Source organism: Aquarana catesbeiana, linkage group LG07 (genome assembly GCF_042186555.1).
Source record: "Aquarana catesbeiana isolate 2022-GZ linkage group LG07, ASM4218655v1, whole genome shotgun sequence".
Classification (NCBI taxonomy): domain Eukaryota; kingdom Metazoa; phylum Chordata; class Amphibia; order Anura; family Ranidae; genus Aquarana; species Aquarana catesbeiana.
In genome coordinates, this window is record NC_133330.1 from 238,429,130 (window position 1) to 238,453,537 (window position 24,408).

A 24,408-nucleotide genomic window follows, 5' to 3' on the forward strand; every position below is an offset into this window, starting at 1 on the left:
ACTTTTTTTTTTTTAATTGGGATATTTATTATAGCAAAAAGTAAAAAAAAAAATGTGTTTTTTTGTTTTTTTCTAAATTGGCGCTCTTTTTTTGTTTATAGCGCAAAAAATAAAAACCGCCGAGGTGGTCAAATACCACCAAAAGAAAGCTCTATTTGTGGGGAAAAAATTATGAAAATTTCATATGGGTACAGTGTTGCATGACAACGCAATTGTCATTCACAATGTTACAGCGCTGAAAACTGAAAATTGGCCTGGGCAGGAAGGGGGTGAAAATGCCCTGTATTGAAGTGGTTAAGTTGTAATGCATTATTTAAGCATTTCTCCGGAATTGCCAAACTCATCATATATTCCTGGAGTAAAAATCTAATAACATGTAATTATATATGATATTCAGGTTTGAACATGCAGTACAGACAGATTTAGCCGTATAGAAAAATTTCCAATTTTCATAAACAAACAAATATTGCTTTTTTACGAACTAAAGTACAACTTTAAAATATAAGAAAAAAACTGTAAACTCTATTGGCTGTAATGCCATTGCACATATTACCTGAATCGATCACCAACATTAACCACTTCACCTCCGGAAGATTTACCCCCTTTCCTGACCAAGCAATTATTTGTGATACGGCACTGCATTACTTGCGTTACTTTAGTGCAACACTGTACCCATATATAATTAACGTCCTTTTTTCCCACAAGTAGAGCTTTCTTTTGGTGGTATTTAATCACCTCTGCAGTTTTTATTTTTTTTAAATATAATCAAAAAACGACCAACAATTTTGAAAGAAAAACAATATTGTTTACTTTCTGCTCTGAAACAAATCCAATAAAAAAATGTAAAAAATCTAATTTCTTCATCAATTTAGGCCAATATGTATTCTGCTGCATGCCAATCCCAATAAGAATATGTAGCTGATGGGACTCGCTGATCAGCTCCTACTGTGTATAATCACAGTGGGAGCGAGCCGCCGGTGGTGCAGGATCAAGTGTATATATAAGTGATCCTGTGCGGTGAAGCTGCCCTGTAGCAGTAAATGTGCTATAGGGCGGTTGACAAGCCGTTCAATATTAGGAAGAAAAAAGAAAAGCCTTTTTTCTTTTTTTCTTTCAGCAGCTTAGTTATATGCCCCCTACTTATTCTTATGTGGTAGTGCAGTGTTAATTTTGATGTAAAATTTTGATTTAGTTTTAGTCCTAGTCTTGTGACTAAAATTACATTTTAGCTTTAGTCGGATTTTAGTCAACTGAATTGCTTTAGTTTTAGTCCTATTTTAGTTGACTAAAATTGTGGTAATTTTGTCAACATTAACACTGCTTCTTATGACCAATTAACCAGGGTGGATATAAATCAATGATTTTTGTTTTTTAAAAATCAGAGTTTTTGGTTTTTTTTTTATCTAAATCGATTTTTTTTTTAATTTTTATCAAATTTATTTTTGTAAAGTTTTTTTCGTAAAAATCAATCCAAAGATAGTTTTCTATTTAAGATACATTATTAATTTAGTTTATTCAGCATGAAATGGAGCTTAGTTATGTAGCATGAGGCTGTACATTCTGCAATATTTACATTTTTGGTAAACTCATTTAATGAATCCAAGCTCTGCAATCTGAGATAATATGCACTACATTGATGCATTCACACAATTGCACAGTAACCATGAGATAAAACAAAGTTCAGGTATATTCCATTATCCCATTGTTTTGCAAATCTATGTACACTACAAACTGTATGATTGAATCTGTTCTGATATTGCTGTTTTACTAACCTGACAGCTTATTATTCTAAATGGGAAACCTTCATTTTGTTTGCAAATATTAAAGATCCTATCAGCAAGAATAAGTCCTTACATTTAAAGAGCACCTGTCATTTCAGATCCATCATGACAGCGCCTGTTAGCGGTCATCCACCCACCTTGTTGTGTCACTGCCGCATCACCAGCCATCCCATTAAAGTGAATGGGACTGTCAGTGAGTCAACAGGGGGTCAGAGGAGGAGCCGCTGTGGGATAGCGATGACAGTTTTTTTCTTTTAAATTATGATTTAAATCAAGTTTATTTAAATCAAGCCTTTTTACTAGTGATTTAAATCGTCTTGATTTAAATCAAATCCACCCTGCAATTAACATTTTTGAATGTTCCCAATAACATAGCAGATATTTACTTTTTGAGTTAGGGTCCACTTTAACCACTTCAATACAGGGCACTTTCGCACCTTCCTGTCCAGGCCAATTTTCAGCTTTCAGTGCTGTCGCTGTTTAAATGACAATTGTGCGGTCATGCTACACTTTACCCAAACAAATTTTTTATAATTTTGTTCCCACAAATAGAGCTTTCTTTTGGTGGTATTTGATAACCTTTTTATTTTTGCTAAACGAATAAAAAACTAATTTTTTTTTCTTTGTTTTTGTTATAAAATTTTGTAAATAAGTACGTTTTCTCCTTCACTGATGGGCACTGATTAGCTGCACCGATGGGCACTGATAAGGTGGCACCAATGAGATGACACTGACGGGCAGCACTGATATGCGGCACTGATGGGCATTGATAGGTGGCACTGATGGGCACTGAAAGGCTGCACTGATGGGTACTTATGGGTGGCACTGATAGCTGGCACTGGCTTTCACTGATAGGCATCACTGGTAGGCATTTTTCACTGGCACTGATTGGCAGCTGCCTGGGCACTGATTGGCATTTCCCTGGTGGTCTAGGGTATCATACCTGGTGGTCCAGTGTGGTGGCCATCCCTGGTTGTCCTGGCAGCATCCTGGTGGTCCTGGGCGGGCATCCAAGGGGGGGCTGCGCTGATAAACAATCAGCACATCTAGATCGGAGTTGCGGTGTGTCAGAATGACACATCGCAACAACGATCGCTGTTATGCGTGCCCCCGGGGGCGTGCAGTGGCTTGATATCCTGAGAATGTCATATGACGTCTGGTCAGGATATCACAACCACTTTGCTGACGTCATTTTGCTATATGGCGGGCGGCAAGTGGTTAAACCCATTCCAGACAACAATGTGACATTGTCATCTTAAAGGGCAGGAAGATGATAGTAACTGAGTACTCCTGGAGCATGGCATTGCAGGAGATGCACTAAGTTGGAAAATGTTATCCATTCACTAATGACCTATGTTGATAAAGTGGAGATGTAGTGATAGTGGCTGACATACACTGAACAGTGGATGCATATATTGGTTAAATAGTAGATCACTGAAAGGTCTGATCTGCTTATTTGTGAGCTGCTTTACTCTTTAAAATTAAAATTACAAGATTTTGTTTCATATTTTTAGTTTTATTACAACTTGAAAACTTGTACTGTATAAAAAAAAAATCTAAATAAAATACAGTAATATTTGTCCACTGTATGCCTGAAGCCTAGCATGTGTCACTTTAATAGTATTACATGCTGCAGTTCTATGTAAGTGAAATATTTTGTTTTCCTCTCCAGGACCGATGCATCCATGCAAACACACCTAGGAGGAGCACCAGTGCTGTCACCTCATTAATCTGAAGCCGTACCCTACAAGCTCATCATCTTTAATGGTAAGACAGGCTGTGTTGCCTGAGGTTAAGGGTTTTCTCTTAATTTTGTATTATGTGTTTTTCGATAAACACTAGGTTTTGATTTGCATTAGCCTTTTTGTGGCATTTTTTGCATAATCTTGTGTAAGCACATTTTAATGCATTCTTTCTAGTGGTTCTTAGACAGTGCAGTAAGCCTCCTTGCTGAATGATTGGCAAAAAAAAATAAAATTTGGCTACCAAATGAGCCAACCTTGCTGAAGTCAGCATAGTCTTAAACTTGTAAGGTGCCTCAGCTGAGTTAGTTTATATTAATTCAAGATGGGAATGAGGAGCAATAGAGTACAAAGACAGACATTGATGGTTCTTTTCATCTCTGGGGAGATCAGTTATGGTTGCAAGTTTTTCTAAGGAAGAGCTAACAATGGGTGGACATCTGATTATTCCCATACACACACATTCCAGCAAAATCTGAAAATAGCTCACATATCCGTGTTCTGCTTCTGTATATAACTTTATCTGAATAGGTTTTGCTTAATGATAAATACTTGCAGTGGATGCCTCATGTCCAAACAATTGTACCGAAACAAGAGCATCTGTAAAGCATAACTGCTGTGCCACTAAGCAGAAAGCACAATATGCATTTTTAAGAGAAAATACTTAGCTGTAAGGTTTTATAACATTAACAAAGGTGGGTAAGATCACATCCCCATATATTTTTATATAAAAACAGAGATGCATTATAGATTCAGTCAGAAAAGTCAGATTCTGGTAAAGTCTTCATTCGGTACACAGCTGCAAAAACCAAGAAGTATATTTTCCAACACTGCAGTGATACGTGACGCCAAGCTTGTCATACAACGCTGCGTCCTTCTAACGTTTTCTTCTCAGAGTAAAATGATTCCATCTGGAGAAGTGGCTGATGAAGTGCTTCTTCACACAGAGAATTACCTTTTACTCACAAAGCTCTTCATAACATTTCCCCAAATCCAGGCAGAATTAGGACGCTCTATCACAGATCAATGAACATTACCTAGATTCATTGCTTGTAATATCCGTTTTATGATCATGGCCAGCCGTTGAAGACCAGTTTGCCCTCAGCAACTGCACTTTTTTTTTTTGTAATAAAGCAACAGATAGCCAAGGATTCGTGATTCGCTGGAGTTATACCATTACGGGAACTAATGTATTGAATTATCTGTCAGGCTAAGATGTCAGATGTTTGACATTATGCAAAATTCGATCAATGTTTTATCTTTGAGCGGTACTCCAACAGGGAGACAGGTCTAGGTTATAAATTGGCAAGAAAGCTAGTTTTCTGTTGCAATGCGACACTTAAAACTTGCCAGTGGAGTATGTCACATGACTGCTCCAAGTTACATGAGCCTAATTATCGCACGGATTTAACATTAATTTCAATTGCACTGGAAAGTAAGAGGAACGTCTGGAGTTGAAGTACACGTCAAGGGACCATAACGTTATGAGACAGGTTGCAGCATTAAATACTTTTTTTTCCTGTACCTGGGCTCAACAAATTCCAGGCTGCTGTTACATTCCAATTCCAACACTTATGGATAGTATCAAGAGTTGGCCCCTTCTGACCTTCTCCATACTATGATTGGTATAGGTCTTAGTGGTTAGTATGAACTTCTGGAAGGTGGCAGGCCAGCCCACAGCCCTGAAAGCTGATTGACAAACATTGCAAAAATAACATATTTTATTTAAAGTTCAGCTTCACTCATTTTGCATTGAATGATCCTCCCCTTGTGGGATAGACGATTTTCATGGTACATTAGCGTTTAGCAAATTAAAACTGACAGGATAGACACAGCTGTATTAGACCAATATCTATTTTGTAATGAAGTTCTTTGGCCCAAAAAACTGTTCTGGAAATCCTCTGGTCTTTGGGGCTCCTTTTGACAACTGTGTTGCAATTCACATTCTGTGCACAAGTTGTAACACACTACAAAGCCACAATTAAATCTAATTTAAAGCTATTAGATGCAGGTCATAGTTTTGCGGTAAAATGACCACTATTTTACGTTAATTTCAGGATAATTAACAACAATAACATTTAAGCAATATTGAACTATTCTTAAAGCAAAAAACCCAGTCTGCATTAATCTGTATTTTTGTACTTCCCCTTCACATTGTGCAACTTCTCCTATTTTAGTATTTATCTAGGTTTTTTTACCATAAAAATGTAGAGGAAAAGAAAAGGTTACATGAATATCCATGCTTTTTGTCATCCTTTTGTGCACTGGCCTGTACGAGAAGTCCGGTGGAGCTAGCACATTATTGCAGTAACACCCACTCAACAGTGATTGACATTTAGCAGACATCATGCTTGTCTACACTAATGCACACAGCTTTGCCTAAATGTAAACCATAAAAGACAGTGAACCAGATGCTGTGTGTTGCAAGTGTTTGGAGTCCAGATCACATGGCACACCATAGGACACTAGTCTAAGCACCTCTTCCATACTCGTTACAGTTTCTGTATAAGTGGATATTGGTGCACACAGCAATTCATTCTACTCACTGAGAAAGAACATTTCAATTTACACATTGAGAACAATTCAACAACTTATAGCATACCGTTAGCTGCATTTGGAGTCCTCTGTAGTAACCCTTTCTCATTCAGATAAAACTGTCTCTATGCTAGATGTTTGCACCACAGACGCAGCAGCAGCAGTAATTGACACCCCCTGTTGAAGACAATCATTGGGTGTTGTAGCAGACTGGGTATCTTCAGACAAAGAGTGTAATTGCTGCAATGCCCTTTATTGAGAATTTAAAGGCAAACCATGGGGAATGGAAGGGGAGAAAATGAAAAAGAAGCATAGGTTTCCACCAGATGTAGACACAGATGGGACAGAAACGGGTGAGGCTGACGTTCTGTTTTAATACTGTAGTAAAGCATATACCGTAAATTGAATTGTGGTAGCTGTATTTTTTTTATTATATCCTAGTATAAACCTACTCAACTATGACATTCATGGGTAAAAGGGCCATACACAAGAGCTAAAATTCTAATAGCCCCATACATCCCTGGCAGTTTGAGATCTGGCATGCTCCTAAATATACATTATTTAGCAGGCCAGCTTGAACTTTTTACATTGTGGCTCTGGCATATGGTTATTTGTAGGGGTTTCTTTACTAAAGATATCTTTGGGACATCTTAATAGTAAGATATAATTTAGCTGCTAAATTAACATTGACATTACAGAGGAAGCCATAATGCTGAGCTGTCAATCAGATATTTTACTTCAATTTTCTAAACTGTAATAACAAAAATAGAAAGGGCTGAACTATTGCTTTGTTGTAATTGTATGATTCTCCATGGAAGAAACGTAATTTAGATTAGAAAGGTTTTCTCGAAATTTAAAACTGTAGTAGCTTTCATATTACATTTGCATATGTTAAATTCAGAAATCAGAATCTTATCACCAGAGATTCTTTTAGTTTAGGAAGAATAAATTACTTGGAAAATGAGCATGGGGATAAAATGTGACTCAGAGAAGCAAGGGTACAATAGAAGCCATAGCAAACCAAGCAACTGCTAAGAGAGCCAGAAGCACAGGGAGTCAGTACTTGCTGGATGCATAATCATTTAACCAGGCAGCAATATCATTCAGTAAATAACTTGGATACAGATTCATATCATTTGGCACGTCTTTCAGTTTTGCTGTGGTAACAGTTATTATGTTGTAGTGTGTGTTATTATTTTAGAATTGCACAGGTCTCTATAATAGGCATACCGGTGGATGGGTGATTGAAGAGCCAGTAGGCTCTATAATAGCATCATTTACAAACGTTCATCAGTTTATCTTTTAGTGTTTTTTTTTTTATGAGAATGTGCAGTTCACGAACCTAAATATTACATAGGTGTGCAGTCATTATTTCTTCTCATGGAATGGACCTTTAACCATGTAAATAATGTATTTATCATGAATTGGTATTTTACCTTAAAGTGTTAGTGCAAAAATATATATTTTATTGCAACTAACATGTACTTAGATGTTGTGGCTTTATAATTTGTCTTTTCACATATTTTCTCCCCTTTTTTCACCCAAGGAACCTGTCAGTAATGCACTTTCCTTTCCTAGGGTGACAATATTTACATACTGTTCATCTTTGGAGGAGCAGTATTTTCACCCTGTCAGTATAACGACCAATTTGTTATTCAATTAATGTTAAAACTAGTCAAGACATTTTTTGCCAAAAAATAATTTTATTTTTTATTTTATTTAAAAAAACGTTTTATCACGGTTACATGATAATTTACGTTTTTGGGGCTTTTTGAGATGTGCAAAGAGACCACGCAAACACTTGGTATAATATTTAATTAAGTAATGACAAACACAGATACAAATAACAAATTTAATAATATTGAAAAATGTAAAATACTCAGCTGTAGATGCCTTTTCTGCCAAGGAACCCCTCCCATTTCCAGCTTGGCAAAAATGTTTAAACCAGGCATGTGAATTAAACTGCTCTGGGACGAGACAATTACACGTTTTAGCTGTAGTATATACAGGACTAGTGAATACGTAACCACCAGAGGTAACAGTTTGGAAAGTGATATCACCTTTTAAGGAACAAAACACCGTTCCTGAAACAAAATTAGTGGGCTTGGCCAAATGGTCAGTTTACAATGACATTTCTATAGCATTAGGTCAGTTAAGGTAAAACCATCCTTATGTCTTTGTGTGGCCCCTTAACCAGGTTTTGGAGGCATTCCTATACATCAGTGAGCCACAATCGAGGAAATATTAATTTCTCCATCACAAGAGTTTAATTATCTCTGCTTTTATTTTATCTTAATTTGGTGGCTCCATATTCTGCACTCCTTGGTACCTCTTAGGACCTCACTGCTCATTCCATGCAGAAGGTTTTAGTATTTTAACAAGTGAAAACCATACAGTCATCTTTGTAAAATTATGCCCATGTGAATTGAGAAAAAATATCTTTGATCAATTCAAATCAGCAGAAAACAAATAAAAAGAACTGTGTACATGAACATTAAAATTCTTCCCACTGCACCATCCTGATTTCCAAATTGCGTGCAGAAAATTAAACAGAGAAATTGAAATGAGTAAAAACAAACCGCAACACAATAAATAGCACAGAGCAAAGCAAACCTATAAAGGTACAGAAAATTCCCCAAATGGAAAGAGAAAATTAAAACCTAATTACAAGTTTGTGTTCAGCTGACCATGGTAAGTAAGAGGAAAGCAGAAGAAGCAACATGTCACAAATGATGGTCCTCTTTATCTTGGTGACCAGCAGGGTGATAGATACTGCCTGGCACACTTCCAACTGGTATGTTTTTAGCTTGATATAAAGTTGTGGTTATGGGGAAACATGACCGCTAAGTGTTGGCAAGCATGTAATACAAGAGTGACTATGAGAACAAAAACGGCTGTCATCACTAAACATAGATGGTTGAGAAAATAACCAGTGTAAAATGGCAAAAGATGGTTCTGCGAATGTAGTTTATTTACTGTCCAGATTTCTACCTTCCTTCCTGTCCAAGTGACACAACAGTAATTCAGGGAGATCTCACAAAACCATCTTTTGCAATCTTGCACTGGCTTTTATCTCAACCATCTATGTTAAGTGATGATGGCTGTTTTTGTTCTCATAGTCACTCCTTATTACATGCTTGTCAACACTTAGCGGTCATGTTTCCCCATAACCACAACTTTCTATAAAGCTACAAACATACCAGCTGGAATTGTGCCAGGCAGCATCTATCTCTGCTGGTCACCAAGATAAGGAGGACCCTGTGCCTGCATGGGTTTCCTCCCACATTCCAAAGACATGCTGGTGGGTTCATTGGCTCCTGTCTAAATTGGCCCTAATATTGTAGTTTATTGGAAGTGTAATTTTTTTATTCATGTATGTATAAAAAAATTAGGTACCCTTAGATTGTAAGGCCCTTAAATGCAGGGATTGATGTGAATATACAATATATCACATGTAAAGCGCTGCGTAAATTGATGACGCTATATAAGTAGCTGTAATAAATAAAATAAATGTTCTAACCCTACCGTTCGCTAGGAAAGTATATTTTTGTTGGATTATGGGAAATAAGGTGAAAATGTTTAAAAAGTGTTAAAGCTGAACTCCTCTTAGACCCCTTTCACACTGAGGTGCTTTTCAGGTTCTTTCACGCTAAAAAGGCGCTTGAAAAGCTCACGAAAAACAATTTCAATTAAAATTAATGAATGCTTTCATACTGGGGCAGTGCGCTGGCAGGGCGGTGAAAAAACGCCCTTCTCCATTGAAATGAATGGAAAGCTCTTCAAAAGCGCTCAGTGTTTTACTGGCAGTTTAGAAGCTCCTCAGTGTGAAAGGGACCTTACAGTCCTGGACAGCAGAGCTTGGAAAAGCAACACAAGGAGTCAGTCAGCTGTGGTGCAGTAAGCATGTGTTAAGGAACATGCTGACTGGAGGAAAAAGAGAAAACTGACATAGATAAGTTTGTCCATATGCTGCTTCTCATTTCACTGTCCAGTCACAGGCTGGTAGAAGTGACAAGACCTGCAAGTGTTCTTTAATGGCAAATGGAAATACAAATCAGGTCCCTTGCCCTTCCAAACTGGTCTGTGCTGTATGACAGCACTGTGCAACTCTAATATAATGGATGATCAGACATACGCATCCTTTGGCCGATGAGTCAGCTGCCTTATGTATTTTGATATCTGTATTTAGGGGTTTAACTAATTTTTCTTTGGAAAAGCACAGGAGAAACTTTAACCACTTCAGCCCCGGAAGGATTTACCCCTTTCCTGACCAGAGCATTTTTTTTGCGATTCGGCACTGCGTCGCTTTAACTGACAGTTGCGCGGTCGTGCGACATTGTACCCAAACAAAATTGATGTCCTTTTTTTCCCCACAAATAGAGCTTTCTTTTGGTGGTATTTGATCAGCTCTGCAATTTTTTATCTTTTGCGCTATAAACAAAAAAAGACTGACAATTTTGAAAAAAAAAAGCAATATTTTTTACTTTTTGCTATAATAAATATCCCCAAAAAATAAATTAAAAAAAAATTTCTTCCGCAGTTTAGGCCGATATGTATTCTTCTACATATTTTTGGTAAAAAAATCGCAATAAGTGTATATTGGTTGGTTTGCGCAAAAGTTATAGCGTCTACAAAATAGGGGATAGATTTATGGCATATTTATTATTTTTTTTAGTAGTATTGGCGGTGATCTGTGATTTTTATCGGGACTGCAACATTATGGCGGTCAGATCGGACACTTTTGACACCATTTTGGGACCATTGACATTTATACAGCGATCAGAGCTACAAATAGCCACTGATTACTGTATAAATGACACTGGCAGGGAAGAGGTTAAACACTAGGGGGCGATCACGAGGTTAAGTGTGTTCCCTGGATGTTCTAACTGTAGGGGGGATGGGCTCACTACAACATGACAGAGGTCACTGCTCTCGATGACAGGGAGCAGTAAATCCCTGTTATGTTGCTAGGCAGAACAGGGAAATGCCTTGTTTACATAGGCATCTCCCCGTTCTGCCTCTTGTCGCTGCAATCGTGGGCCGCTGGCGAACATCGAGTTTGCGGGACCTGCGTGCACACGCCCGCTAGGCGATAAATTTAAAGGGGCATACGGGTACGCCCTGTTGCCTGCCCATGCAATTCTGCCAGCGTAAATCGGCGGTCAGCAAGTGGTTAAGCTCCACACAAACTGTACCTGAAACAGGAGTTGATTATAAGAGCTTACTACCTTCCATAGAGCCACATTGAGCCTTACCACTAGCACTGCAAGATATGCTTTATAATTTACAGAACAGCGGTTCCTAATGACATACAGTACACTATATTGTCAGAAGTATTGGGACACCTGCCTTTACACGCACTTTAATGGCATCCCAGTCTTAGTCTGTAGGGTTCAATATTGAGTTGGCCCAACCTTTGCAGCTATAACAGCTTCAACTCTTATGGGAAGGCTGTCCACAAGGTTTAACTGCTTGCCAACCAGCTGCCGTCGTTATAGGCGGCAGGTCGGCTCTCCTGCGCAAATAGCCGTAGCTGTACAGCAGCTCGCGCAGGCGTGATGGCGGGCGGCTTGCGCCCCCTGTGGGCGACCCACGCAGTATACAGAGGTAGAATGGGGATCTGCCTTTGTAAAAAAAGGCAGATCCCCATTCTGACAGGAGACATGACAAAGATCTACGGTTCCTGGTGATCGGGAACAGTGATCTCTGTCATGTCCCTGCCAGCCCATCCCCACTACAGTTAGTACACGCTAAGGAAACACATTTAACCCCTTGATCACCCCCTACTGCTAACCCCTTCCCTGCCTGTGTCATTTTTACATTAATCAGTGCATTTTTATAGACTGTAGTGTGTTATTTGGGGTCAGATTTGTCCGCCGCAATGTCTCAGTTCCGCTTAAAATCGCAGATCGCCGCCATTACCAGTAAAAACAATAAAAAATTAATAAAAGTCCCTAAATCTATCCCATAGTTTGTAGACACAATACATTTTGCGCAAAGCAATCAATATACGCCTATTGTGATTTTTTTTTTTTTTTCCAAAAATATGTGGACAAATATATATCGACCTAAATTGATGAATAAATTTGTTGTTTTTTTTGTGTTTTTTTTTGGATATGTATTATAGCAAAAAGTAAAAAAAAATGGTGTTTTTTTTTCTCAAAATTGTCACTCTTTGTTTATAGCGCAGAAAATAAAAACCACAGAGGTGATCAAATACCACCAAAAGAAAGCTCCATTTGTGGGGAAAAAAAAGGACGTCAATTTTGTTTGGGTTCAACATCGCACAACCGCGCAATTTTCTGTTAAAACGGAGTTCCACCCAAAAATGGAACTTCCGCTGTCCAGATTCCTTCCCCCCTCCGGTGTCACATTTGGCACCTTTCAAGGGGAGGGGGGGACCAGATACCTGTCTAATACAGGTATTTGCTCCCACTTCTGGCGAAAGAACGCCATGTCCGGGCTCTCCTCATTCCCCGCACTGTCTTCTGGGAGACACACAGGTCCCAGAAGACTGCAGGGACCACTCAGAACACGCAGCGCGACTAGTGCATGCGCAGCAGGGAACCAGGCTGTGAAGCCACAAGGCTTCACTTCCTGATTTCCTTACTAGCAATGCTGGCGCCTCCACCCGGAGCTGAGGGACGGGTCAGCTTTGGGTGAGGACATTGCGGGCGCCCTGGACAGGTGAGTGTCCTTATTTTAAAAGTCAGCAGCTGCAGTATTTGTAGCTGCTGACTTTTAGTTTATTTTTTTAGGCGGAACTCCGCATTAAAGCAACACAGTGCCCTATTGCAAAAAATGGCCTGGTCATTAAAGGGGCAAATCCTTCCAAGGCTGAAGTAGTTAAGAGTGTGTCTATGGGAATGTTTGACCATTCTTACAGAATGGCATTTGTGAGGGTCAGGCACTGATGTGGACGAGAAGGCCTGGCTTGCAGTCTCCGCTCTAATTCATCCAAAAGGTGTTTAATTGGGTTGAGGTCAGGACTCTGTGCAGGCCAGTCAAGTTCATCCACCCTAAACTCGCTCATCCGTGTCTTTATTTACCTTGCTTTGTGCAATGGTGCTCAGTCATGTTGGAAAAGAAAGGGGCTATCCCCAAACTGTTCCCACCAAGGTGGGAGCATGAAATTGCCCAAATTGTCTTTGTATGCTGACGCCTTAAGAGTTCCCTTCATTGGAACTAAGAGGCCATACCCAACCCCTGGAAAACAACCCCACGCCATAATCCCCCCTCCACCATATGATTTGGGCCAGTGCACAAAGCTAGGTCCATGAAGACATGGATGACCGAGTTTGGGATCCTGACCTCAACACCTTTGGGATGAATTAGAGCAGGGACTGCAAGCCAGGCCTTCTCATCCACATCAGTGCCTGACCTCACAAATGCACTTCTGGAAGAATTGTCAAACATTCCCATAGACACACTTCTAAACCTTGTGCACAGCCTTCCCATAAGAGTTGAAGCTGTTATAGCTGCAAAGGATGGGCCAACTCAATATTGAACCTTACGGACTAAGACTGGGATGCTATGAAAGGTCATGTGCGTGTAAAGGCAGGCGTCCCAATACTTTTGACAATATAGTGTATTTACTAGCTGTCCCTTTTTAATTTAATCGAAAATCTTTGAATTACGCTAAAGCAGAACTTAACTCCCAATCAACACAGACTATTTTTAATCCTTATACTGTTAGCATTAGTAAATAGATATATAGGAAAGTATATCATATTTACTTGTTTTAATCCTCTTTGTTACATTTCTTCAGTTACTTCCTGGTTTTCAGGCCTAGGCAAATGGTGTCATACATCCCAGGTGTCTTTAAGAGGGGAGATGGGGTTTTCTGCTAAGCACACCCTCCTGCCTGCATGCCTGATCTAAGGGCAGATGAATTCCAGGAAGTAAATGATGCGTGAAATACCTGCCCTTACTCAAGATGGCCACAGTCAGAAAAGCTAGGGTTTTTTTTTCAAAGTGAGTTCTCACCAAAATAAAGCATGGAGACATGGGTGGATGGGTGAGTTGGCTTTGAATATTAAAAATTAATTAAATAGCGGTTTTGGTTTGTGGTGCTCAGATTCAGTGTAGTTCTGCTTTAAGAACATAACTCGTGCCTTACCCTTAGTTTCTTCATCCCTTGTTGGCTCAGTGTTCTTGTTACGTCATCTGCAGTTCATCAAGTAGCTAGCTGGCTCAGTTCTAAACAGCCTCTCCCTGCTAGCTGGCTTCAGTGGAGACAACTGACTATACTTTGTCTCCACATACCACATTTGTCCACTGTGTCTGCTTCTGTGTACACTGACCCACTCCAGACTTTCCTTTATAATGCTCATCATTGCTGACCAGCTGTAACTGTTTTCAAGCAGATTACATTTTTTACATGCAGCACACAAGGGATCATAGCATCCTAGACACTGACAGACAAGTAAACAGTAAAAGCCAGGAGTTAAGTGGTTTGACATAAAGAAAAGTTTTGTTATTTTATCTGATTGCCTATTATTTTAATCACTGCAATATGCTGCCAGCTCCCAAATGCATGAAAAGTGTTGCCTTGTAGAATTTAAAGTGTACCTACAGTGCTCCACATAAATGAGTACACCCAAACAGATTTGTCAGAAAACCTTTACTTTCCTTTCAGAATCAACATTTTCTATGGGACACTATACTACAAAATACTCCCACAAATGCGGGCCATTGATTGCAACCAAGATTTGTTAATTTGCGCACACAAAAAAAGTATTTTTCCTAACAAATTCATTCAAGACCATGTTGCAAAAATGAATACACCCCAATGAAAGTCTAAGGCGCAAAGCTATATTTTAGACAACAAAATCCTAACTACAACTACAGCTGAGTCTTATTCATTAAACAGGTGTCCAGCAGACAGTGGATTATAAAAGGGCGCTACTTGACAAAGAAAACCGCTGTCAGCAATGGCACCACATAGAAGAGAAGTTCCACAAGGCCTGTGAAAGAATATCATTTCTTTACCCAAGAAAGGTAAAGGCTACAAGAAGAACAGCAAAGCTTTACTTATCAGTCAGAATACTGTAGCAAAAATGAGACAAAGATGGAACTGCAACCATCTCGCAGACTTCCACGGTAGTTAACACCTCGACAGGAGCGTCATCTGATGAGAAGGGTTGAAGAAAATCGCTATGCAAGTTCACTGCAGTTAGCTAAAGAAGTAGAAAGCCAAACTGGGGTGATTGATTGTTTCCTGTGACACAATACGACGTACACTACAGAATAATGGCATGCATGACTTGCGTCCACGAAGGAAGCCTCTCTTAAAGCCCATGCACAAAAAAGCCCGCCTAGAATTTGTCAGGGCCCATGCTGAAAAAGGAGACTACTGGGACTCTGTACTATGGAGTGATGAGACCCGAGATAAATGTTTTTGGAACTGATGCCTTTAAAACTGTATGGTGTGGCAAAGATGAGGAGTACAAAGAAAAATGCATGGTGCCTACAGTGAAACCTGGTGGTGGCAGTGTCCTTCTGTGGGGCTGCATGAGTACTGCTGGTGTAGAGGAGCTGCCTTTTATTGATAGTATGAATTCACAGATCTACTGCTCTATATTGAAAGAGAAAATGCTACCATCACTCCATGGTCTTGTTCATCGTGCACTTTTCCAACATGACAGTGATCCAAAACACATATCTAAGGCCACTGATGCAATTCTGTAGAAGAACAGGGTGAAAGTGATTTAGTGGCAAAGTATGTCTCCTGATCTCATCCCAATCGAACACCTATGGGGAATCCTGATGAGTCAAGTTGAGCATCACTCTCCATCTCCAGCATCCAGGCTCTAAAAGAGGTTGTTCTTGAAGAATGGAAAAAGATGTTGCAATACGTCGCCAACTTGCTTATTCCATGCCTAGAAGACTTGGTGCTGTCCTTACAAATCATTGAGGTCATACAGTAGTTTTTGTTGTGAGGTGTATTCATTTTTGCACCAACTAATTTGAGTAAAACTGAAGATTTTGTAATCTAAGTTATATTATTAACCTTACTTTCATGTAATGGGCTTAAAAAATGTTCTATAAAACCCAATTTTGTTACAAGTTTGGAAATTGTTCTTGTGTTCATTGAGATATTGATTAAAATCTTACTTTTCAAAAGGGGGGTGTACTCATTTATGCAGAGCACTGTATATAGTCAATACTTTAGATTTTGATAGAGGAAAGGATGCTGTGTCAGGTTATCACTTTTTCTGTCTCTGCTGGGTAAGTTCATCTTGGTGAAAATGGTCACTGAGAGAGAAAGTGATGAAAAATACAAAATATTGAGTCACCAGAATAGGAACAAAGAGGAATTTTACAATAGGCACACATGTTCCAGTAACCCCTTTCCAAGAGGGGAATTCCCCTTGCTTCTTGTTGCATCCCTGGGACAGGAAGTGAGGGCCGTTATCCCCAACAGGATACAGAAAGCAACAAATAATCTGTCAAGATTTGAGGGCCCATTCACATGTGCCTTGAACTTGTTCCGAATGCTCTCCAGAAAGTGTTTGACAGGCGATGTTGCATCGCCTCCTCACCACCTGCTTAAACCATTTGAGCCCTGCACTAGTGTGCTATAAGCACATGCATTCCACATGGATGCTGGGCATTTGCAGAGTAGAGCCCATTCACTTAAATGGTTCATGCTCGGTTGGCCATGACATGTGTACACCCTCAGCCACTGCCTCTGCAGCTAAATGTGGAGCAGGGGTAAAAATTATCTCAACCACAGCGTTTTACTGCTCCCCAACCACTAGTATTAATGAACCCTATAGCCCTTTACTATGCCAACATTTTTACTTTTATATCCACTCTGTATTAGTCTTCAGCTCAAAGGTATGAGCTTCAATCTGTAGATATCAGTTAAGCCATGTTCACAATGGCGTGAGAAACCAGCGTTTGGGGTATGTTTTTGCTGCTCTCCAAATGCCTAGCAAAGCAGCCTACCATGTATAATATGGACAGTGGACAGAGCTGTTCACATTTGAAAAATATGTAGCGTTTGTATTGCTTCTCAACACTGTGCAGCAGAATGAAGCTACATGTCAAGCCTGGGAGGAATTGAAGCTTGTCAACTCCTTCCATTCAAATCTATGGTAATGCGCTTTAAGAACACCCCCCCCCCCCCAAAAAAAAAAATCACTTGTAGGATGACTGGGGTGAGTTTTTTTAATTCCTTAAACACGCATTTACTGTGTCAAAAAGGCACATTAATGCTACAGGGTTGAGGCATTGGTTTGTGTTAGTGCCAATGATTGTTTTTTTTGTTTTGTTTTTTTGTTTTTTTTTTGCAAATGTAAACTTAGCTTTTTTTTTTTTTTTAACAGAAAAGTTTTTATTTGTCTCCAGCCGGAGATGATTCATCATACAAACATATTTACACAGAACATAATGTTGCTACATATTTCCAAATATACCTATATAAATAATTGCATATTTCCTACTCATACAATCTGAAATCATACTATACAGCTTACGTTGCTATTATTGCTTTGTGCGTCCTCCTAACTGGAGGGAAGGATTTGTGTATCGTCAATTATACAGATTTATCCATATTTACCTCTACAATAGTTTAAACATCTGCAGGCAATCTTTATGTTAGCTACTTGTCATATTATTCCCTCATTAAATACTAATAGGTCTTCCGATAAGGGGGGGGGGGGAGGGAGGGCGGGGAGTAGGGCTGCTGAAATTAATCGCAGCATCGATGCATCACGATTCGGGTGTCCCCGATGCGGCATCGATGCATGCGACCCGAAAAATCGATGTCTGGCCCCGCCCCCTCCCGGGAGAGCGCTCCGTGCATAAAGCTGTTTTTAGTGTGTGTATAATCCGGTCATGTGATTCTCAGCCGCGCCTCCCTCCTCTCAGTCTCTCCTGGTGTCAGCTCCGCCCACTGACTGGAGCTATCAGGTCGGAAGAGAGGCGGGCGGGGCTGACATCAGGAGAGACGTGAGAGGAGGGAGGCGCGGCCGAGAGTCACATGACCGGAATATACACACACTAAAAACAGCTTTATGCACGGAGTGCTCTCCCGGGAGAATTCACTGCAGATCCTGAGATGTGACAACCGGCGGAACACCGGCCCCACTGCTCATTACAGGCTGCCAGAGCAGCATGTAAGTAGGGAGGGGGGGGAGGGCGCTGTGACTGACCATCTCCTGTGCCATGTCCCCAGTGTCTGACCATCTCCTGTGCCATGTCCGCAGTGTCTGACCATCTCCTGTGCCATGTCCCCAGTGTCTGACCATCTCCTGTGCCATGTCCCCAGTGTCTGACCATCTCCTGTGCCATGTCCCCAGTGTCTGACCATCTCCTGTGCCATGTCCCCAGTGTCTGACCATCTCCTGTGCCATGTCCCCAGTGTCTGACCATCTCCTGTGCCATGTCCCCAGTGTCTGACCATCTCCTGTGCCATGTCCCCAGTGTCTGACCATCTCCTGTGCCATGTCCCCAGTGTCTGACCATCTCCTGTGCCATGTCCCCAGTGTCTGACCATCTCCTGTGCCATGTCCCCAGTGTCTGACCATCTCCTGTGCCATGTCCCCAGTGTCTGACCATCTCCTGTGCCATGTCCCCAGTGTCTGACCATCTCCTGTGCCATGTCCCCAGTGTCTGACCATCTCCTGTGCCATGTCCCCAGTGTCTGACCATCTCCTGTGCCATGTCCCCAGTGTCTGACCATCTCCTGTAGCATGTCCGCAGTCTGTGACCATCTCCTGTAGCATGTCCGCAGTCTGTGACCATCTCCTGTAGCATGTCCGCAGTCTCTGATCATCTCCTGTAGCATGTCCGCAGTCTCTGATCATCTCCTGTAGCATGTCTGTCTGCAGTCTCTGATCATCTCCTGTAGCATGTCCGCAGTCTCTGATCATCTCCTGTAGCATGTCCGCAGTCTCTGATCATCTCCTGTAGCATGTCCGCAGTCTCTGATCATCTCCTGTAGCATGTCCGCAGTCTCTGATCATCTCCTTTAGTATTTAGGAAGAGAGCCTGGAGCTCCTCTGCTGTCTCTTTTTTTCTTAAGAACAGATAGAATAAAAAAAATGGAGTTCTCCTGACTACTTTAATTTTTTTTGATGAAAACCATGAGCACCTGCGGACTTGCGCTGTAATCGTGATGCATCGCGGAATCGAATCGAATCGTTGACTTGATAATCGTAATCGAATCGAATCGTGAGGCCAGTGAAGATGCGCACCCCTAGCGGGGAGAGGAGAAAAAGGGAAGGGGAACGGGAAAGGAAGGGGTCAGGGGGGAGGGGGGGGCGGGGGGGGAAAGGCCAAAGGAGGGAGGGGGGGGGAGGGCACCAAAAAGGCGACCAGCCTATGTTTGGCGGATCACTACTGAGCCTTGCTACTGTTTGGTCCAGGCTCCCCAGATCTTGGAGAACTTTTTGGGGCATTTACGGTTGATGTACGTGATTTTATAAAGCGGTAAAATGGAATTTATCATATCCTTCCATTGGGTTACCGTGGGGGGGTCGGGTTGTTTCCACCTGAGGAGAATAGCTTTCCTGGCATAGAATGAGGCATAGAATACAAACAGTCTTTTGTGCACACTAGGTATAACATTGTCACAAAGGAGTAGAATAATCGGACTTCTTTGTATATTTAGATTACCTACTGTGTTAATCACTTCAACCACCTCTGTCCAGAATTTTTGTATAAGCGGGCATTCCCAGACTACATGGATAAACGTACCCATCTCCCTCGTACATTTCGGGCATCGGTCCGTTTGTGTCGGGTATATTCTAGCCATTCTCTGTGGCGTATAATATACTCTATGAATAAATTTGAGCTGGATGAATCTATCCCTTGCCAAGATCATAAGGGGAATATATTGCTGCAGACCTTCCTCCCAATCATCTGGCGCCAGGTCTGGAACGTCCCTCTTCCATTTTTCGTACAGTCCCATTTCTCCAGTCTGCTCCTCAGTGAGAATTTGATTGTATAAGGAGGATAAAGTTCGATCTAAGTGTTTAGAAATGAGAAGCTTCTCCACCCCATGCGACTGCAAAGCAACGCCGCCTGGATATTGGGCCCGCACTGCATGTTGCAGTTGTAGATAGCGAAAGAACATTTTGGAGGGGAGCTGGAAGTTATTTTTAAGAGTGTCATACGGGATAACTCCATCCCCAGACCATACTTGCTGCATTGTTTTAATTCCATATCCCGCCCATAGGGCTGGATCTGGGACTGTCTGGAGATGTTTTAATTTAGGGTTGCCCCACAGCGGTGTGTATGGAGAGATAGTATTAGGTCCTGGTAAACTTAGCTTTAAAGCAATCTGACAAGTAAACAAAAGGTAATTTTTTTAATTGAATTTGCCTCTGTTTATCCCCTTATAAACACTTAGGCCTCTTGCACACTGCAGCTTGAAAAAGCTTAGTACAGCTTATTTTTTTTACTGGGCTAAACTACAGCCCATTAACCTCTTCTCGTCCACGCTATAGCCGAATGATGGCTACAGCGTGGACCTACTTTGCTGGGACCCCTTACCACGTGATCAGCTGTCAGCCAATGACAGCTGATCATGTGATGTAAACAGAGCCGGTAATTGGCTATTTTTTCTCATGCTGATAGCGCGAGGAGAAAAAAAGCCGATCACCGGCGGCTGTGAGAGGGACATCAGTCCCGATCTTGGAGAGGCTCTGCAGAGTCATCTGTGCCACCTGCCAATACCGTCTAACAGTGCCGCCTACCAGTGCCCACAGTGCCACCTATAAATGTCACCAATCAATGCCTTATCACCAGTGCTGCCTATCAATGCCACCTTCCAGTGCTACCTATCAGTGCTCATCAGTGCCACCTATGAGTTACACTCATCAGTGCCACCTATCAGGGTCCATCAGTGCAATCTTATCTGTGCCCATCAGTGCAGCCTATCAGTGTCCATCAGTGCAGCCTCCGTTAACAAATGATGAAACATGTTTTTTGTTTTTTCAAAAATTTTTCTTTTTTTGTTTAGCAAAAAATTAAAACTCAAGAGGTGATTAAATGCCACCAAAAAAGGCTCTATTTGTGTGAAAAAAATGCTAAAAATTTCATTTGAGTACAGTGTTGCATGACCGCACAATTGTCATTCAAAGTGTGATGGCGCTGAAAGCTAAAAATTGGTCTGGGCAGGAGGGGGGTTTAAGTGGCCAGTATGTGGTTAATCGTAATGTACCTATGCACAGAGGCGCATAAACAAGCACCGTGTATTCCTCAGTTGAAAAAAAAAAAAAGGAAAAATCTGCATTTTTGGTCAGTAATTTTAAGCCTCATGCGTATCCATTGACAAATTGTGAATGCAAAATTGCGTGGACGCATATGCGCCAACAAATAGAAAAATCTACATTTTTGGTCAGTAATTTATGCCTCGTGTGCGCAATTGCAAATATCCATTAACAAATTGTGAAATTATGCAAATGAATGTAATTACGCAAGTGAAAACAACATACACTGTTAGAAATGAATTTAATAGCATTTTTCTCTCCTGCTCCTTTGAATTTACTTGAATTGGATTTTCGTCATGATGGGAAAACAAATGGAAATTTGACCCCATTAACAATTAGAAATTTTATCAAACATTCTTAAAATGGAAAATTTCAAACAAAATTCTACTAGTCTGTGACCAGTTGTAGTTTACCGTAATCAGCCCTATTTAATTCCTTGTTCTATTTCTGCCTTCAACTCCTATTTTCCTGCTTTTTTAAGTGTTCTTGCATAGCAAGACCACTTACTGTTATCTCACATATATATTATTCTTATTATTATAGCCAAATTTACCACCCTAACTCCTCCCACAGTTTTTACACTACATAGACAAGTAATATACCGAAACGTGCGGATTGTTCCCGAATGGTGTGCTATTACTTTGTGGAACGTTTCGCCGAATGGTTCACGAAATATCGTCGTTTTTGCGGCGAAATTGGTCCCATAGGAATGAATGGGGAAACTTGAGTGGGAGATGACAAAAGCTGGAAAATCAGAACATGATTTCTAAACTGCCGCCACTCCCTCATTTTCAAGCCCACCTACACAAATCTTATATCAAAACGTTCAGCTATCCCTGCTGCCACTAAACATGTCCACGGCTAAGCCATAGTCCTGATAGTTTTCACAATATGACCATTTGTTTGCAACTCACGCCGTCCATTGACATTCATTGAAACTACACTCTAGCCCCCTCCAAATTTGAAGGGCAATTTCTAAACTGCGACTGTGCCTTCATTTTTAATATTTCAGAGACATACTATACATCAAAATCTAGGTCTGGGTCTTGTGATTCTCACAATATAAAGATCTTCGCTGTAGGATGTATAGTTTTTAAAATACGGCCATTTGTTTAGAGGTCATTTCAGGAAATTTTAGCCATTAATCAGAGTGTACTGTTAGTGTTTGTTTTGTTGCCATGGTTACCAAAGCTTCTGTTATACACAGGGGGAAAGGTGGCTGGAGCATCTCAGCTGATTACAGAGCCCGGGGGAGGGGACAGACACACCATGTACTGATTTATAATAGAGGAATATGATGGGGCAGTTTTGATGGGGTAATTCTGATGGGGCAGTTTTGATGAAGCAGTATTTGGGAAGCATAAACAGGGCATGAGCGTTGCTAGGAAACAGTGGTTGTAAACACAAGATGCTGAGACACTCCAAATGCATGTGACTTCATCTGCTAGACTTGATAATGCTTGTAGACTCCTCCCACAGTTTTCACACTACAGAGATAAATAATATACCGAAACGAGCGGATTGTTCCCGATTGGTGTGTTATTACTTTGTGGAATGTTTTGCCGAATGGTCCACGAAATGACGTTTTTGCGGCGAAATTGGTCCCATAGGAATGAATGGCGAAATGTTCAAAACTAGAGTGGGAAGTGACAAAAGCTGACAACCCCATGATCAGCCAAAACATTATGACCACCCCATGATCAGCCAAAACATTATGACCGCCCCATGTAAAAAAAAAAAATATTTTTGAAAAAAAAAAAAATTTTTTGAAAAAAGTAAAAAAATAATTTTTGAAAAAAAAAAATCATTTTTGAAAAAAAAAAAAAAAATTTTTGAAAAAAAAAATATTTTTGAAAAAAAAAATATTTTTGAAAAAAAAAAAAAATTATTTTTGAAAAAAAAAAATATTTTTGAAAAAAAAATTCTTTTAAAAAAAAAAATTATTTTTGAAAAAAAAATATATTTGAAAAAAAAAATATTTTTGAAAAAAAAAATTATTTTTGAAAAAAAAATTACTTTAAAAAAAATAATAATTTCGAAAAAAAAATTATTTTTAAAATAAAAAAATTCATTTTTGAAAAAAAAAATTACCTTTGAAAAAAAAAATTACTTTTGAAAAAAAAAATCATTTTTGAAGAAAAAAAAATCATTTTTGATTAAAAAAAATTCATTTTTGAAAAAAAAAATTACTTTTGAAAAAAATGTTCAGCTCTTTCAGCGAATGATGGAACTTTTTTACTACTATTTATACTTTTTAAAATATTAAGCTTTTTAACACTTTTCACAGTTACTCAAGCCACTCCACCCCACCCAGTTACTCCGCCCACTCCAGTTGTAGAGGCAAGAACACTTTCACAATTTCCCCAGAAATTGTACCTTTTCTAGTTTAATTTAATTTTATTAACCATTAATATTTAACTTTTTTTTATTATTTGTTTTGTTTAACTTTTTTTACATTTAAAAAGTGCAAGATTTAAAAAAAAAAAAAAAAAACTTTAATTTTTTTGTAAATACTGTAACTTTTAAATGCTTTGTACCAGAATTGATATTCTAATGTAATTGTAACAGGGCAAATTGCAGAATAAAATGTATACGTTTTATCTACAGTACCACTATTAATTTTTAGAAGCAAATATATCTTAATTGGTTTTACAAAATAACAGAAAAAAATAAAGAAAAACCATGCCACTTCAATGTAAGAAAATGGCTGTGAACATGAGGCAGAATTGTAGTTAACATATTACACTATTAAGAGTAGAAAAATTACTGGTTAAAACATATGCTTCTCAAGTAATTTAATATATAAGCAATTGGTATTTAAATAATTGAGGCCAAGCCCTAAAATAACAGAAGGTGACGTGGCACAATAAAAAATATATATATAATTTATATACAGGAAAGAAAAAGGAGGAACGAGCAGTCGAAAGTAGGAAAAAGACCAAGGATATTAGGGTATGAGTGATTCCCGAGAACCAAGACAATTTAAAAAGGAAGCTACTAATCAGATGGTGGTACCAAAAACAACTATTGGGGTAATTATGATAGGTCGCGAAAGGTGTCTACTCTATCCTTGTGGAGGACTGAGATGATGTGACTACTGTTAGAGAATAGGATTTCTTTGAGGTC

The 24,408-nt window shown here is 39.8% G+C and overlaps 1 protein-coding gene across 7 annotated transcripts in view; it reads left to right on the plus strand.

The window, feature by feature from the left end:
• The window catches only part of DIPK1A (divergent protein kinase domain 1A), a 274,738-nt gene that overhangs the window by 188,284 nt on the left and 62,046 nt on the right, over nucleotides 1-24,408 (plus strand). For all 7 annotated transcript variants that reach the window (XM_073593134.1, XM_073593135.1, XM_073593131.1 and 4 more), the window contains one exon: nucleotides 3,454-3,548. In XM_073593134.1, coding sequence (XP_073449235.1) covers nucleotides 3,546-3,548 — 3 coding nt within the window. In that variant the 5' untranslated portion in view covers nucleotides 3,454-3,545. The remainder of the gene's footprint in view (nucleotides 1-3,453; nucleotides 3,549-24,408) is intronic.